This window comes from Theropithecus gelada, chromosome 1 (genome assembly GCF_003255815.1).
Source record: "Theropithecus gelada isolate Dixy chromosome 1, Tgel_1.0, whole genome shotgun sequence".
NCBI classification, from domain to species: domain Eukaryota; kingdom Metazoa; phylum Chordata; class Mammalia; order Primates; family Cercopithecidae; genus Theropithecus; species Theropithecus gelada.
The window spans coordinates 218,887,770-218,903,071 of record NC_037668.1 but is presented as its reverse complement, the minus strand read 5'-3'; the positions used below and the strand labels follow the sequence as shown (position 1 = coordinate 218,903,071).

Sequence of the window (15,302 nt, the reverse complement as noted above, 5' to 3'; positions counted from 1 at the left end):
TTATAAATAAAGGAAATACTAATAAATGAAGAATGATAGAATTAGATCATCACCATTCTGCAATCCCAATGTATTAATATAGACCTAGTGTTCATCAACAATAGTACTGATGTCATAGACAATCAGCTATCATGAGCTTCCTGATAGAAGGATACAACACCTGTAAAGTAATTTGGTCCCTCCAAATCAAACCTGAATTTGCTCTAGATCCAACTGCCACCTTATCAAGTAGAGAAGACAGACAAATACAGTAATTACATATACCATGATGATGCCACCAGCAAAACCAGGATGTGGAAAATTCTACAGGACAAACAAGTGGTTCCTTCAATAATTGAACTGCAAGGATAAGACAAAGGTTGGGAGTAAAAATTTTTTTAAAAAAACCTTAAAATAAACTTTAAAAACATGCTAGCCAGGCCAGGCACGGTGGCTCATGCCTGTAATCCCAGCACTAAGGGAGGCTGAGGCAGGTGGATCACCTGAGGTCAGGAGTTTGAGACCAGCCTGGCCAACATGGTGAAACCCCGTCTCTGCTAAAAATACAAAAATTAGCAGGGCATAGTGGTGGGTGCCTGTAATCCCAGCGACTTGGGATGCTGAGGCATGAGAATCGCTTCAACCCAGGAGGCGGAGGTTGCAATGAGCCGAGATCACACCACTGCACTCCAGCCTGGGTAACAGAGCAAAATTCCATCTCAAAAAACAAACAAACAAACAAAAAACCCATGGTAACAAATCACAAGGTTCACAGTTTGAATCTTGACTCCTAATTCAAACTGTGAGGCATTTATTATTATTATTATTATTATTTATTTTGTTGAGACAGGGTCTCACTCTATTGCCCAGGCTAGAGTGCAGTAGACCAATCACGGTTCACCTGAACCTCCCAAGGCTCAGGTGATCCTCCTGCCTCAGCCCCCTGAGTAGCTGGGACTACAGGCGTGCACCACCACACCTGCCTAATTTTTGTATTTTTGGTAGAGACAGGGTTTCACCATGTTGCCCAGGCTGATCTCAAACTCCTGAGCTGAGGCAATCTACCAGCCTCAGCCTCCCAAAGTGCTGAGATTACAGGCATGAGCCACTGCGCCAGGCCTCTGTATTTTTTTGAGTCATTTATTCATTTATGGGAAAACTGATCTTTTCAACACTGGCTATATGATAACATTAAACTATTATTATTATTATTATTATTGTTTTTGAGATGGAGTATCACTCTGTCACCCAGGTTGGAGTGCAGTGGTGTGATCTCGGCTCACTGCAACCTCCACCTCCCGGGTTCAAGCCATTCTCCTGTCTCAGCATCCCAAGTAGCTGGGACTACAGGCACACACTATGCCCAGCTCATTTTTGTATTTTTAGTAGAGACTAGGTTTCACCATATTGGTCAGGCTGGTCTCGAACTCCTGACCTCAGGTGATCCACCCGCCTCGGCCTCCCAGTGCTGGGATTACAGGCATGAGCCACCGTGCCCGGCCAAATCATTATTATTTTAAAGGGATGATTATAGTATTATAGGCAATTTTTAAGAGTCTTTATCTTTTAGGTATCTTTTAAATATACCTACTGGAAAAAATCATGAATAAAATAAAATGATGCTTTACATTTGCTTCAAAATTATGAGGGAGGTGACCTCTGGAGATGGGAACAGGATTGACCTCGAGTTGATGGCCGGCGCGGAGGGTGATGTTACATGGAGATTCACTGTACCGTTGTCTACTAACTCTGTATAGTAAAACATTTTACAAAAACACATTTATTGTAGCTTGAAAATGGGAGATTCCTCTCTGCCTGGCAGGATGATTTATGAAGTTACTGTTTTTTGTTTTGTTCTTTCTGCTGTTAAAAGAGAAAAAAACAAAAAGTCATCCTTCCTCACATCCTCTTCTCACCACCCCCTCGAGAGAGCAGCGTGTGCTTTGAGTACCAGAGAACTGGGGCTTCGCTTGCAAACGGGACGGAATTAACAGGTCTTTGTTTTCAGAAAGCCTTCGCAGGGACAAACGCTGAACTGTCTGGAGAGAGCAGGTGGGGTCTCTGGGCCGGGAACGGGAAGGCTGTTGACAGGGCCTGTGGGCTGGTGTCGGGGCAGGGCAGGGCTGCGTCCCAGCACCAGGAGGGTGACCAGGACTGGTGGCTGTGCTGCTGGGTGGTGGGCAAACCGGAGGGAAGAAGCTCCTTTGTTCTAGGGTTTGGCTTTACACACAGCTTCCTCTCCTCTTGTCTCACTATGGGCTTGACAAACGTCATGTCAATACAGTCCTTTTAACAATCTGTTGAAAAAGCCCCACCTTGAGAGAACTGCTCAAGGTTCTCACTGGTTTCCGCACAGGGTCACTCCAGTTTCTGGAGCGGTGGACTGGGGAGGGGACAGGGCTGCTCAGGTGATGACGTAGGTGACTGAGCCCATTTTGGTGATCAACAATTGTCATGTTCTTGGTCCGTATTGTTAGGTTTTAGAGGTACCACGTAAACCCCCAGGCCTCCTCTTACTATGATTGGGCCAGTAAGGGATTGGAGTCACACTTGATTTAGAAAACATGAGATGGTGTTTCTGGGACAAGCGTGTGATGGTTGCATTTCACACCTGAGAATCACATATTGCCCGTTACTTCTTTTCTGATAGTTTAAAATGAAGAACCCCCAATGTCTCTGCAGTTACCGTTAAGCACACCATTTTTGTGGAGGGCTTACTTTTGGCAGCCGCCACACTAGCTCAGCTGGATTGAACTCCTTTAATTGGTAATGCAGCCAGAAACAATGGCAGTGAGGCCCGGCCTCGACCCCCGGCCTCCCTACTCAGAGAAGACTGGTCCTCAGGACTGAAGGTCACAAGAAGTTCAGAGACACTGAGAAACCATGGGATCAGGACAGTTCACCCGGAATGTGATGAGAAGGGATATTCGTAGATCTCACAAGCAACTGAAAAACACGGCACTACCACAGAGTTGCACACAAAATACATGCAGTATTTTCTAGTCTATGTGAGCGCAGCTTGCCTCAGGGACTCTGAAGGACCATTGAAAAGAAACAACTGGGTGATGGAGGCCCTCACATGGTCCTGGGGACACAGGATGGGGGACAGAATAGGACCTGGGATTGCCCTGATATCATGTTTGCCTTGTATCTTTTGCTGATCTTTCTCCTTCCCTATCTCTAACTTTGGGTTGCCCGCAGGTTCAGCCCCCAGAGCCCTTCTCTTCCCTACTCACCCTCCCTCCTTAGGTGATCCCATCCAGCCCCACAGCTTTAAACATCTTCTGTACACGGACCACTCCAACCCCAGGCTCTCCGGAGCTCCAGACTTATATAGACAGCCTGGATGTCTGGTTGGCTTCTCAGCTGGGAACATGTCTCCAACCACACTCTTGATCTTCCCCCAAACCTTAACGAATAGTATCTAGTTGCTGAGGCCTAAACCTTGTGATCATTCTTGGAGTCTTTTCCTCTACTTCCAACCCACCCACTGGGAAATCCCGTTGCTTCTACCTTCTGAATAGATCCCAAATCCAACCACCTTTCACTACCCACCATTATCACCCTGACCTGAGACGCCCTCTCCCTTGTAATGTCCCCTAACCAGCTCAGCACCATTCAATGGCTTCTCTTCTTCTCTTCACATTTAGCTCCAAATCCTTTCCTGGCCCACAAGGCCCTTCATGCTCGGGGGCCTGCCCACCTCTCCCACCTCATCTGCTTCTCTCTCTTCACTCAGGCTACCAAGGCCTGGGGGCTCCTTACTAATCCTTCTGGCTGCCAGACACTCGGTGCTTGATGTTCCTCTACAAGGAATGCCCTTTCCCCACGCTCCTTCATTCCCTTCAGGCCACTGCTCAAGATCCCCTCCTTAGAGGGGCCTTCCATGTCATTCTAGACAGGACAGTACCTCATCACTCTCACCCCTTATCCTGCTTCATCTTTCTTCATAGTGTTAGTCCTGACATGACATATGTTTACTGATGTATTATCTGCCTCCTATGGTCAACCTCACAGTCACAATTCAACTCACAGTCAGAATTCAACTCACAGTCAGAATTCAACTCACAGTCAGAATTCAAGTTCCTTAAGGACGGGGACTTTGATTTGCTTACTAGCACTGTTTCTTTTCTTTTTTTCTTTTCTTTTTTTTTTTTTTTTTGAGGTGGGATCTTGCTTTGTTACCCAGGCTGGAGTGCAGTGGCATAATCTCGGCTCACTGCAGCCTCTGCCTCCTGGGTTGAAGCAATTCTTCTGCCTCAGCCTTCCAAGTAGCTGGGACTACAGGCGCCCGCCACCATGCCCAGCTAATTTTTGCATTTTTAGTAGAGAGAGGGTTTTGCCATGTTGCCCAGGCTGGTCTCGAACTCCTGACCTCAAGTGATCCACCCACCTTGGCCTCCCAAAGTGCTAGGATTACAGGCGTGAGCTACCACACCCAACCAGTTTACTAGAACTGTTTCCAGCATAGAATATCACTAATTAAATATTTTATTGAATGAAGTTAAAATGACATGTACACCCTTTCCATGAAGTCCCTGAGGTCACAAGTTTAGGAAAATGGACTTCCTTACTCCCGGACATCCTATAAACACCTGTACCTAACCTTCTTATATAATTGAAGATACTTACTATATGGAGAAAATATTTATATTCATTCATTCAGCAGATATTTACTCAACACTTTGTTTTTGGTTTTTTTTTTTTGAGACGGAGTCTCGCTCTGTCGCCCAGGCTGGAGTGCAGTGGCCGGATCTCAGCTCACTGCAAGCTCCGCCTCCCGGGTCTACGCCATTCTCCTGCCTCAGCCTCCCGAGTAGCTGGGACTACAGGCGTCCGCCACCTCGCCCGGCTAGTTTTTTGTATTTTTTAGTAGAGACGGGGTTTCACCGGGTTAGCCAGGATGGTCTCGATCTCCTGACCTTGTGATCCGCCCGTCTCGGCCTCCCAAAGTGCTGGGATTACAGGCTTGAACCACCGCGCCTGTCTACTCAACACTTTGTAATGGTAGATACCACTTACTAAGCCCTATGTGCAGAGCCCATCATGCTCAGAGTAATCTACAAGGTAGCTACGGTTTCTGCCACTTTACAGATGGGCAACAGAGGACAGACACATCACGTGACTTTCCCCAGGTCACATATCCTATACCTGGTACAGCTGGAATTCAGCACTCTTTTCCCTAAGCCATGCTATTAAAAAGCTATTGCAGCATTAGCCTCAAGCCATCTCGTTCTAGAACATTCTCACCCACGCAGTATTGGCAGCAAAATTGCCAATGTGAGCCCATAAAACATTTGCAGTTCATCCTGTCACTTCCTCTATGAAGTCCTCCATGAGTCCCCCAGGCAGAGCCAGCTGCTGTCATTGACCCCAATGCACTTGGCTAACATTGCTGAACAATGCACTTGGCTAACATTGCTGAACAATGCACTTGGCTAACATTGACCCCAATGCACTTGGCTAACATTGCTGAACAACTCTCGCTCAGTGTCATTACTGGTCTTCCTGTCTCTCCCATGAGGCTGAAACCTCTCAAAGACAAGGGCTACGTCTCATACTCATTTTGGCATCTCTGGTGCCCGGCACAGTGTCTGGCACATGGTGGGAATTCAGTGAATGCTGACTGAATGAGCAGATGAACTGCATTAGGAAACGCTTCCACAGCCTTAGAAGCTGGTATTCTGGCATGGGTGCAGGCGGCCAGTCGGCCCCTCGTTCTGCCTGTGTTGGTCATTCTTCACTTCTTTTGCAGGCTTATTTCCCCAGTTCCTATTTTGTTGCTTGAATATCTGTGACATTTCCTGCTAAGTCTTCTGTGCAATAGTAGCTCATTCTAATTGCCTCCCGCAAATAATACTTGTTCTGGAAGAAACTGTCTCTGGAATTCAGATTCTGCCTGTAATGTTGTGCTTTGTGGCTCCATTTCATAGCAGCCGAGGGGTTTGCTTCTATCTGAAGAAACCATCTGTGAGGCTTGAATTTGGTGCTTCGTGGAGCTAATCCAACGGAATCCGTCAGTACATTGCTGTGGGGGGCCTTGAGAAAGTTCCGGTTATCAATGGAATGCAAATTTTTAAAAGATCAATAAGACACTATTTTTCCCTAACTAATTGCAAAATAAAAAGCAAAAATATGCTGGGGAGGGTTTAGAATATGGAAACAATCTTTCTGCAGGACAGATTGAAAACATGTTAGCAAAGGACTTAAAAATAGATCCCATTACTTTAAAGGTGGCCCAACAGTTCTGCTTTTTGGAATGTATTCTAAGCAAACAATTAAGATTTAACTAGCAGGATGTTGATCTTAATTTATTATAATAGTGAAAATTGAAAATTATTTAAATTACTAAGAATGAGGAACTAATAGGCCAGGTGTGGTGGCTCTAATCCCAGCTCTTTGGGAGGCCAAGGTGGGAGGACTGCTTGAGGCCAGGAGTTCGTGGCTGGAGTGAGCTATGACCGTGCCTCTGCACTCCAGCTGGGGTGACACGGCAAGACCTGTCTCTAAATTAATTAATTAATTAATTAAGGTATAGCCAAACAATTAGATACTATCCAGTCACTCAAAGTTATGTTTTAGGTGAATATACATTATCATGGAAAGAGTGTTCATTATGTATTCACTTAAAATAGCAGATTACATAATAGCATATATGGTCTGATCCTGTAGTATTGTCATGTTTGTTATTTATTTCTCTTCCCCAGTAGTACCCTGATTTCTTACCAGAGTATCTGCTCCCTCCAGTGGGGTGTAGCTGGTGGTTGGAGGATTCCTGCCTTCCACATGGCTGCCTAGAAGCAAGGTCCGCCCTTACCTGCCCAGGCCAGACTGAGCTCAGCTCAGCGGGCTGTATCTTGCAGGCCTTGAACCTGAAGCAGTGCAAAGCCATCCCCTGCAGCAATGGCCCCGGACGGGCTGTTCCGGTTATGTGATGTTTGCTATCCTCTTACACCATGCTTCTTTGCCCTCCGATGCCCCATTGGCTCCTGTTAGCCTGAGCCTGGTGCCCCAGTCCCCAGTAGGCTCTGTAAGCACCCCTTCCTCAGCCCAGGTGCCTTCCAGTGAGTCCTGCTTTCTGTCCTCATGGTCAAGGACCCTAACTGATAGGTTCCACAGTGATATTTTAAAGAAGTTCTACAGAGAGACACATCCCTGGAAAAAGCTTTCAGAAGAGATGAAGCAAAGCATTAGTAACGGTGGGTAACTTTTGTGGAATGAAGGTGTTTTCCTCTTCTTTTTTGTTTACTGGCATTTTCCAATTTCTCCTTAGTATCTATTGCTTGGGAGCCACTCTAGTAATTGTTAGAGTATTTTATACTTTACATAGTTTTTCCCAAAGGGCCTTTCCTGGGAAGATTCTCTAAAGCAGCCATCTCAGAGTGAGGTGCCCCTGCAGGGAATGCAAGACGACTCCTTAGGGTGCAGGAAGAAAACCAGGATTTGTTTTAATTTATATTTAGGTTCTGTGTTAGTTAAATCTCACTGACATCCTCCCTGGGTCCACACGGCAGAAATGCACGTATCAGGAAGGCAGGCGGCCGTCGTGAAGGAAGCTCGGGGAGCCTTCGCTCGTGCACTGATTCCATCTTGTTTATTTCCGTGCAATCACTAACCGTACAGGTGGCCCACTGAGTGAGGGATTTACAGATGTGATTTGGTTGTAATGACATCAGCCCTCAAAAACTGATAAGAGACTTAAAAAGTTTCCTAAAAAGTAACCTTGAATTGAAGATAATCCCAACGCAGGGGGGTTTCCTGAGAATGGCGGGGGCGACAGTTCCACCAGGATGGGCTCTGTGTCGTGTTGGGTAGGAACAAAGACAGGCTTATCGGATTTGATAAAGAAGAACTAAAAAACTTAAACATTATCAAGACTAGTTGGAAAGTAGATTTACCTCTATTCTCATTAACAACGAGCTCTTCCTAAGTACGGACCATGCCTTGAGTTGGTAACCAGGAATGTTACCAGCCAGCCAGACATTTGAAAACTAGGCGTTTAGAGCATGGAAACACATCTTGACGTGCTTAAAAGCCAGATTTAAAGTCATGCAATACCCAACCATACTGCAGTACATTTCCTGAGTTTGGTGATAAATGCTTAGAAGCCTCTTCTGAGATTTCTTTTTTTCTTTTTGAGACGGAGTCTCGCTCTGTGCCCAGGCTGGAGTGAGTGGCGCCATCTCAGCTCACTGCAAGCTCCGTCCCCCGGGTTCCCGCCATTCTCCTGCCTCAGCCTCCCGAGTAGCTGGGACTACAGGGGCCTCCACCACGCCCGGTCAGTTTTTTGTATGTTGAGTAGAGACGGGGTTTCACCATGTTATCCAGGATGGTCTCGATCTCCTGACCTCGTGATCCCGCCTCGGCCTCCCAAAGTGCTGAGATTACAGGCGTGAGCCACTGGGCTTGGTCTGATTTTTCTTTTTTAAGGAAGATAGCATTTTCTTCAAATGATTAGGAGTGTTTTCTCCACTAGATGAGGTAAATAATTCCTGCTGCTCTAAAAGTACCGTGACAGATAGCACATTTTTAAAAGCAGAAGAAAAAAAGAAACCTCTTAAAGCTTCCTATTTTCACATTCTAGAAAGAAACTTAACGCCTTATAATTAACAGCACCACGACAGCACACGTCGGGTGTCTCCCCACCAGCAGCCCAGGGACGCGCACATTCTCTCCAATTAGTTTTCTATTATCTACCTACTTCCCCACCTCTCTGTCCATACCCAGGCAGCAGATCTCCACCCCGCCCCTCCCTCTCTTTTTCTCTCTCCCTCTCTGCCTAGCTGGCTTTCTGTAAATAATAATTTGTGTCAGAGCCTACAGCTTTTTAAACATTTTCACTTTTATTATTTCATTTAATCTTCACACCAGCCCAGAAAAGTGATTTTTCCACTTTACAAATTAAGATGAAGAAACTCAGCAATATTTTTTTATTTTTTTGAGACAAGGGCTCTCTCTGTCACCCAGGCTGAGTGCAGTGGCGCAATCGTGGCTCACCACAGCCTCGACTTCCGGGGAAGCTCAGCGATGTTAAATGTCTGGGCCAATCACGTAATCAGTAAGGAGCAGAGCCTAACTCCAAATCCCACACTTTCATTCGGTATCAGAGCCCCAGGTAGTGCTTTTTACACACAAGCGTGCATAAGGCTCCCCTGAGAACGTTAAAGTTTCTCTGTTTTAGGGGTCTGGAACGGGGCACACCACCGATTTCTAACACCCTCCTTCCGGATGCTCCTGAAGCAGATGACTGGCAACCACGCTTTCAGAAACACGCAGCCACCATGCCTGGCACGAGGGGAGCACGCGCGACCATGAGGCTCTTTGTTTATTTAAGCAGCCCAGGAGGGTAAGGTAGTAACCCTTGATCTTCAAGGAACTGCCTGTATAAACACGGTACCTTCTTATATGGAAGGATTTAGAAAAGGGAAAGGAAGGAAGATGGGAAGGTAGGAGAGAAAGATCTGAACACATTCCATCCCACAGAAAATACTCCTGCCCTTACCGAACAGTCGTCGTCCCAACTAGCCTGCTATCTTAGACTCTCTTTGTTGTGTCTTTTAGGCATTTGGCACTTAGACACTGGGTGACTGCAAAGGGGACTGAATCTCTGCACTTCTTCTCAGGAGGGAGGACAGAGCTGAGCTCTCTATTTGACAGACAGAGGTGCACAGGAGGGAAGCGCCTGACCCACAGTGAGTCACACATGGAGCTGGGAGCAGAGCGCAAGATCGCCGGACCCTCAGGCCTGTGTGTCGGGCCCTGAGTCACGCACCTTCCCCAGCAGTGTGAGCACAGAGGCGGCTTTCCACAGGGCCCGGCGAAGCTGTGGCGTATGGCAGGCTCTGCAGAAGCCAGGAGTCATGAGGGTAAGCAAACTGCCCGCGCAAGAGACCAAGCACTCTCCCAGTCAGGAACTGGCACGGTGATTTACATCAGATGCTGAGGGCAAGGTCGGTGAGCTGAAGAGGCAAAATACACACTGAAGTGATTTGAGTGTAAAGAAAAATGCTCCGTTTGCAAACAAGGTACGTTTATTCTGCAGCTTAGGAGATAAAGTGAGATTTCTGTGGGGAGTCTATGTTGCGCTTTCTGGTGGCCTTAAAAGAAACAGACAAATTTCTGCTAAAGATAAAAATGAATTACATTCCATACAGCCAACTTTATGACACTAAACAGAGAAGATTCCCTTGCGACAAGATGTGAAGTTAAACATCAGTCAGAACTTCTGAAAGAATCCTCGACGATGGGGCCTGGGGCGGCACGCAATCTCGATGCAACCTTCCTCTACTGCCTTCTGCGCACGACAGCGTCTCCTCGGAGAGAGAATATGATGTCATCACTTGATCATCAAGAGATTAGGGTTCATTCACCAGACCGTACTTCTTTAATGGCTTACAGGACTTAACTCAGAGCTGTTTTGTGTGCTCCAAACAAGTCTGTGCCTGGGCTGACGCATTAGGCTGCAGCACACGCTTCAATGCTGCATGTCCATGCTGGCCCCTGCCACCGAATGATATGCCCTGGGTATGCGTCCACCTTGAAGGGTATTTCATATCTCGGCCACCCTCCTTCCCAGCTGCAATGTGTTCCCATCATAAACAGCCTGTCTGCTGATGTTCTGAGGGTCACCACACTCCTCTCCTCCTCCATCTCCGCCCTGTCCTGAAGGCATGTGGCTCATCCTCATCTCTGGCTGGTGATTCTGACATGCGCGGTCAAGCCAGCGGCACATCAGTTCTCATCTGGATTTTACCTTGGGAAAATCTCAGGTAATCCTGGGGGGAAAAATGATCTTGGCAAACTAGAGAAGGAAGAAATGCCTTCCACTGTTACCATTGCTGGACTTATTTGTCAGAAAGCCTTCCAGAAGTGACGATTCCTCGCCATCGTTTTTACTCACTATTTTTTGAATGGGATGACCACATATTAATCATCTAAACTGGAACATTTCTAAGAGAACAAAGGAGACCTGTTAATAATTACACTGGGACGGGTGTAGTCTGGGACTACCTCTGGCAAAGCAGGACAGACGTCCAGCACGACATCGTACTTCTCCAGGCCATGAGTAGAACAAAGACATGTAGGGCAGAGTCCCAGATGACCCCAGCTGACAAAAAAACATCAACAGAAATAAGTTTTATCCTTGTAAACCTCTGACTTTGGGAGTTTCGTTATCACAACATAACCTAGAAAAAGCTGATACAGCCCCTTACTGCTGTGTAACTTCTTGATTGCCACCTCTGCAACATGGGGATAACTTAACAGCACCTACACTGGTGGTGGATGTGAGGATGAAATGAGTTCATGTAAGTCAAGCACTTAGGACAGTGCCTGCAACACAGACAACAGTCAACAAACGTCAGCCACTCTTACTATTTATTCATATAATAACACAGGAGAAGAAAAGAAATGCTCTAAGAACACAGTGAAGTCAAATTTCAAAGGAAACGTATTATCACTCAGGAATGGTAGGAAAGACCACCCTTGCTACCAACACCAGCCACTTGCCCTTTTAGAGCCCCGAGTCCTCTAACCCTCCCATCTGTTAGCCAGTCCTCCTGCCTGGGTCTTTCCCTAACATGTTAGCCACCGACACCCTCGGAACGGCGTTCTTGCAGATTCCTCGGCCTTTGGCTCCTTCCACCTCACCCACATGACAAAGCTTAACCCTGGTACAACAATCTACCTTTTTTCTTTTCTTTTTTGCTCCTGAGCACAAAATCTTCCAGGGTTTCTTGAAAATCCTTGCATGGGCTCTCTCAACTCTTTTTCCCATTTCCCACAAGAGATATTCTAAAGTTACACCATTCTCTTCAAGCTCTGTAACCTACTACCTTCCTCTCCAAAAGGCAGTAGAGGCCATGAGGTAGGGACCACAGGCGTTGGTTCACTGTTCCTAAATCTCTGTATTGCTCTGGAAGCCGGCCCCTCCCTTCACCCTCTCTGTGGGCTCTCAGCCCTCGGACTAGAAATGAACTTGCTACATCTGCCCATCTTCCAAAAATCACTCCCCCAGCCTGTTGTCTGTTTCCTTCTCTTCACTGCTGAGTAACTTGTCCTCCAGGCTGCAACCTTCTCACATCCATTCCTTCCTCAATCCACTCAACTCCATACCCTGTTGCTTCCCCACATCTGCTCTGGGAGAGGCCCTCAAAGAACTCTTCATTGCTACCACCGATGGACGTTTTTTCCGTCTGTAATCTCCCTCTCCTCTCCACTACATCTGGCATGGCCACTGCCCCCTCCTTGCGATTCTCTCTGATCTTGGCATCCAAGATGCTTCTTTCCAGCTTTCCTCTTCTCAGGCTTCTCCTTCCCAGTCTCTTTTGTGGGCTCCACTTCCTCTGCCTTCCCGTAAATGCTGATGTTCCCCATGGTTTTGTTCTAGACTCTCTTCTTTTCCTTTCAAGCTGCTTACATGCTGAGCGCCAAAGGTGTCTGTACCCAACCTCACCATTTTGCTTACCAATGCCCCACTTGCTCCTCAGATTTCTTATCTGAATGAATGGCACTTTTACCCATCATCTGAGCCAGAAACCTGGGATTCATGCTTGACTTTTCTCAGTCTATCCCCTCCCACCAACCAAATGGCCTACAAACGGGTCTCACTTCTAGTCTTGACCTATCAAATCTATTTTCCCTGCTGCTTACAAATGATCTTTCTCTGTGATCTTCAGAATAAAGTCCAAACTCTCACGCTGAAACCTTAACTCAACACCTAACCCGATATTCTTAATGATACAGCTCCTGTTTACCGCTCCAGTTTCACCTCTCATCATGACCCCCAAATCTCCTACATTCCAAACATACTGAGCTGCTTTCAATTCCCAGGTGGTTCCATGTTTCATGACACCTCTAGGGTTTCTGGACTTGCCGCTCACCTGCTGAAATGCCCTGCGCCCCGCTGCCCACTTACTAAACTTCTCATTTTAAAGTCAGGTGTTTCCTGTCCTGGGAAGCCTTCTCTGCTCACTGGCACCTTTCATCTCCCAGAAAGCTCCCTCCCTGCAAGGCCAAGTAGCTGCCCCTCTGCTGTACTTCCACGGTACCCTGAACGTGCCCCTGTCTGAAATGTGGCTGCTGATGGACTTGCAGGCTTCCTTCACTCAACTGTGACCTGGATTCGTTAGGGACTCTGGTTCCTAGCACATTATCTCATGATACTCATTCAATGTTTCATGAATGAATGAACAGTGACAGTCTCTTGGGTAGCAGCTGCATCTTTCGGAGGCAAGACAGCATGCCTGAGGAAGGCTCCCAGCAACTTGAAACGTTTACATCTATGTAGATACACACATACGGTGGTAAAGCCATCTTTAAATAGAGATCCGTGTGTGTGTGTGTATTGCTATAAAAGAATATCTAAGTTGGGAAAAGTGTTCATTCTCCTTTACCTTATCTTCCCCTTTGCTTGTAAGTTGCCATATAGTGACTATTTTTCCATTGTGACTGCTTGTGCTCAGAGGCGTCCTTCATTCTGCTCTTTCAGGAGCTGCACATTTGCACACCAAAACATTTCTCAGTATTCTTACTCAGTATTCAGGACAATATTCCCATGACAGATATACCGATTAGGTGACAATTCTAAAGACAAAGAGAGAACTGCCACTACCTTACACTATCCATTTCCACTCAGCCTTCTTTTCTCTAGTTTCAATGATCTCAACTCCTTTAGCTACTCCATAAATGGTGACATGCTGGATCAGCAAATATAAATGTTTACACTCAGTTATTACAATCCCAAATGACATTCGTAATTGGCACTCATAAAAAATCAATTAATATTTATTTTGATAAATCTCCTTCCACACTCAGATTGATGAAGCATTTGTTATTGTTGAAAAAGGAAGCCTTCATTATATTGCTACTCATTGTCAATTGCTGGTCATTCTGCCCCCTCTTAAGATCTTTATATGTCAAACCTTGGGTCATTACAGTCATTTTCATTTTGTCAGCTTAATTAATTTGAAGGTTACCTGAGTTTTATTACAGAATATAACAATCAATTCTAATGTTAAAATGTTTTAAGAATAGTTTTTAAATAAAGAGTAATTTATCATTCTGTAAGGCTAGACATACTAAATTTGTTTTAAAGTGTTATGATCATCTTTAAAAACAAAGTATCTCAAAATAGAAATAGTTATGTCACAAGGTATTAAATATCACATATAGGAATCCTAAGATTCCTTAGATTCTCTTATCTTAGATGTGAAATTAACAAGGAGAAGCAATTTCTAAAATTGTCCTTTCAATTAGAAATTATCTTTAGAACATTTAATTTTCATCTATCACCATCATTGTTATATAGTCCTTGTAATGAATTGAATTTGATTCTGGATCAATTGCAGCAGACAACATTTCTTCCATTTCCTCTTGAGAAAAAGGCTCACCTCAGAGAGACAAAAAGGAAAATTTATCATTTATGATCATCTGATTTTTTTCTTTCTCTTTCCACTAGTCAGCTTAATAGCCATGGAGCCCCACAAACTCCCACACTGTCACTAGTTATGCTCCCTGGAGCTGCAGAGCCAGGATATCACGACAGTCCAGAGGTTCAAAGAGAAGGCTATTGTACACCCTGGCAGATTCTGGACTTCTTTCAGCCTGTAGATGTCACAGATCAAGCAACCTCTAGAACGCGTCATTTCAGGCAAAACAGTAGGAAGACACACAGATATCACGAACAAGGTTATTTATTTAGATGAAAACTTTTGAGATTACCAGAGGATCAACCTGAAGCCCCAGTATTTGATTAAAGATGGAAGGAAAATCACCGAATGGTTAAAGCACAAGTTTGGATTCACATGCTGGCTGCCTCTTACTCGCTCTAAAGTCTTGAGCAAGTCACTTAACTGCCCCACACCTTAGTTTACCTGTCTATAAAATGGAGGTGATGACACTACCTATCACACAGGGTTGTCGTGAGGATGAAATGTGTTGTGATTTGAATGGGATGCAGAACAGTACCTGGCATATAAGCAGCAACATGTAAGTGTTTGTTTAAAACATTGTTCTGAGATCTTCCCTCCTGCTAAACACTGTCTGATGCAATACACATTCCTGGACACTTAGGGACTTCTATCTTGTAGGAACTTGATTCAATGTGATTTATTTTGTTTATCATATGACATCCTGGGCTGTAAGAATGCATATTCTCAAACTAGCTGATACTTTGTGAATATTATGAAGCGTGTGCAAGTAACTTGAATCTATATTGCTATGTAGCATAAATTTACTTAAAAACAATTTGTAGAATTCTGAGACTCTCAAACTAGCAATTCTTAAGCACCTATTTTACCAAACTAGTCAACTGCTATTACACT

The 15,302-nt window shown here is 45.3% G+C and overlaps 1 protein-coding gene across 3 annotated transcripts in view; it reads right to left on the bottom strand.

The window, feature by feature from the left end:
• Positions 1-15,302, bottom strand: part of EFCAB2 (EF-hand calcium binding domain 2) — a 157,616-nt gene that overhangs the window by 18,376 nt on the left and 123,938 nt on the right. The window contains exon 7 of one of the 3 annotated variants that reach the window (XM_025392108.1): positions 635-697. The exons of 1 other annotated variant lie outside the window; for it this stretch is intronic. In XM_025392108.1, coding sequence (XP_025247893.1) covers positions 654-697 — 44 coding nt within the window. In that variant the 3' untranslated portion in view covers positions 635-653. Of the gene's footprint in view, positions 1-634; positions 698-13,748; positions 14,370-15,302 lie in introns of those variants that run through there. One more of the 3 variants, XM_025392104.1, reaches the window with a different exon arrangement.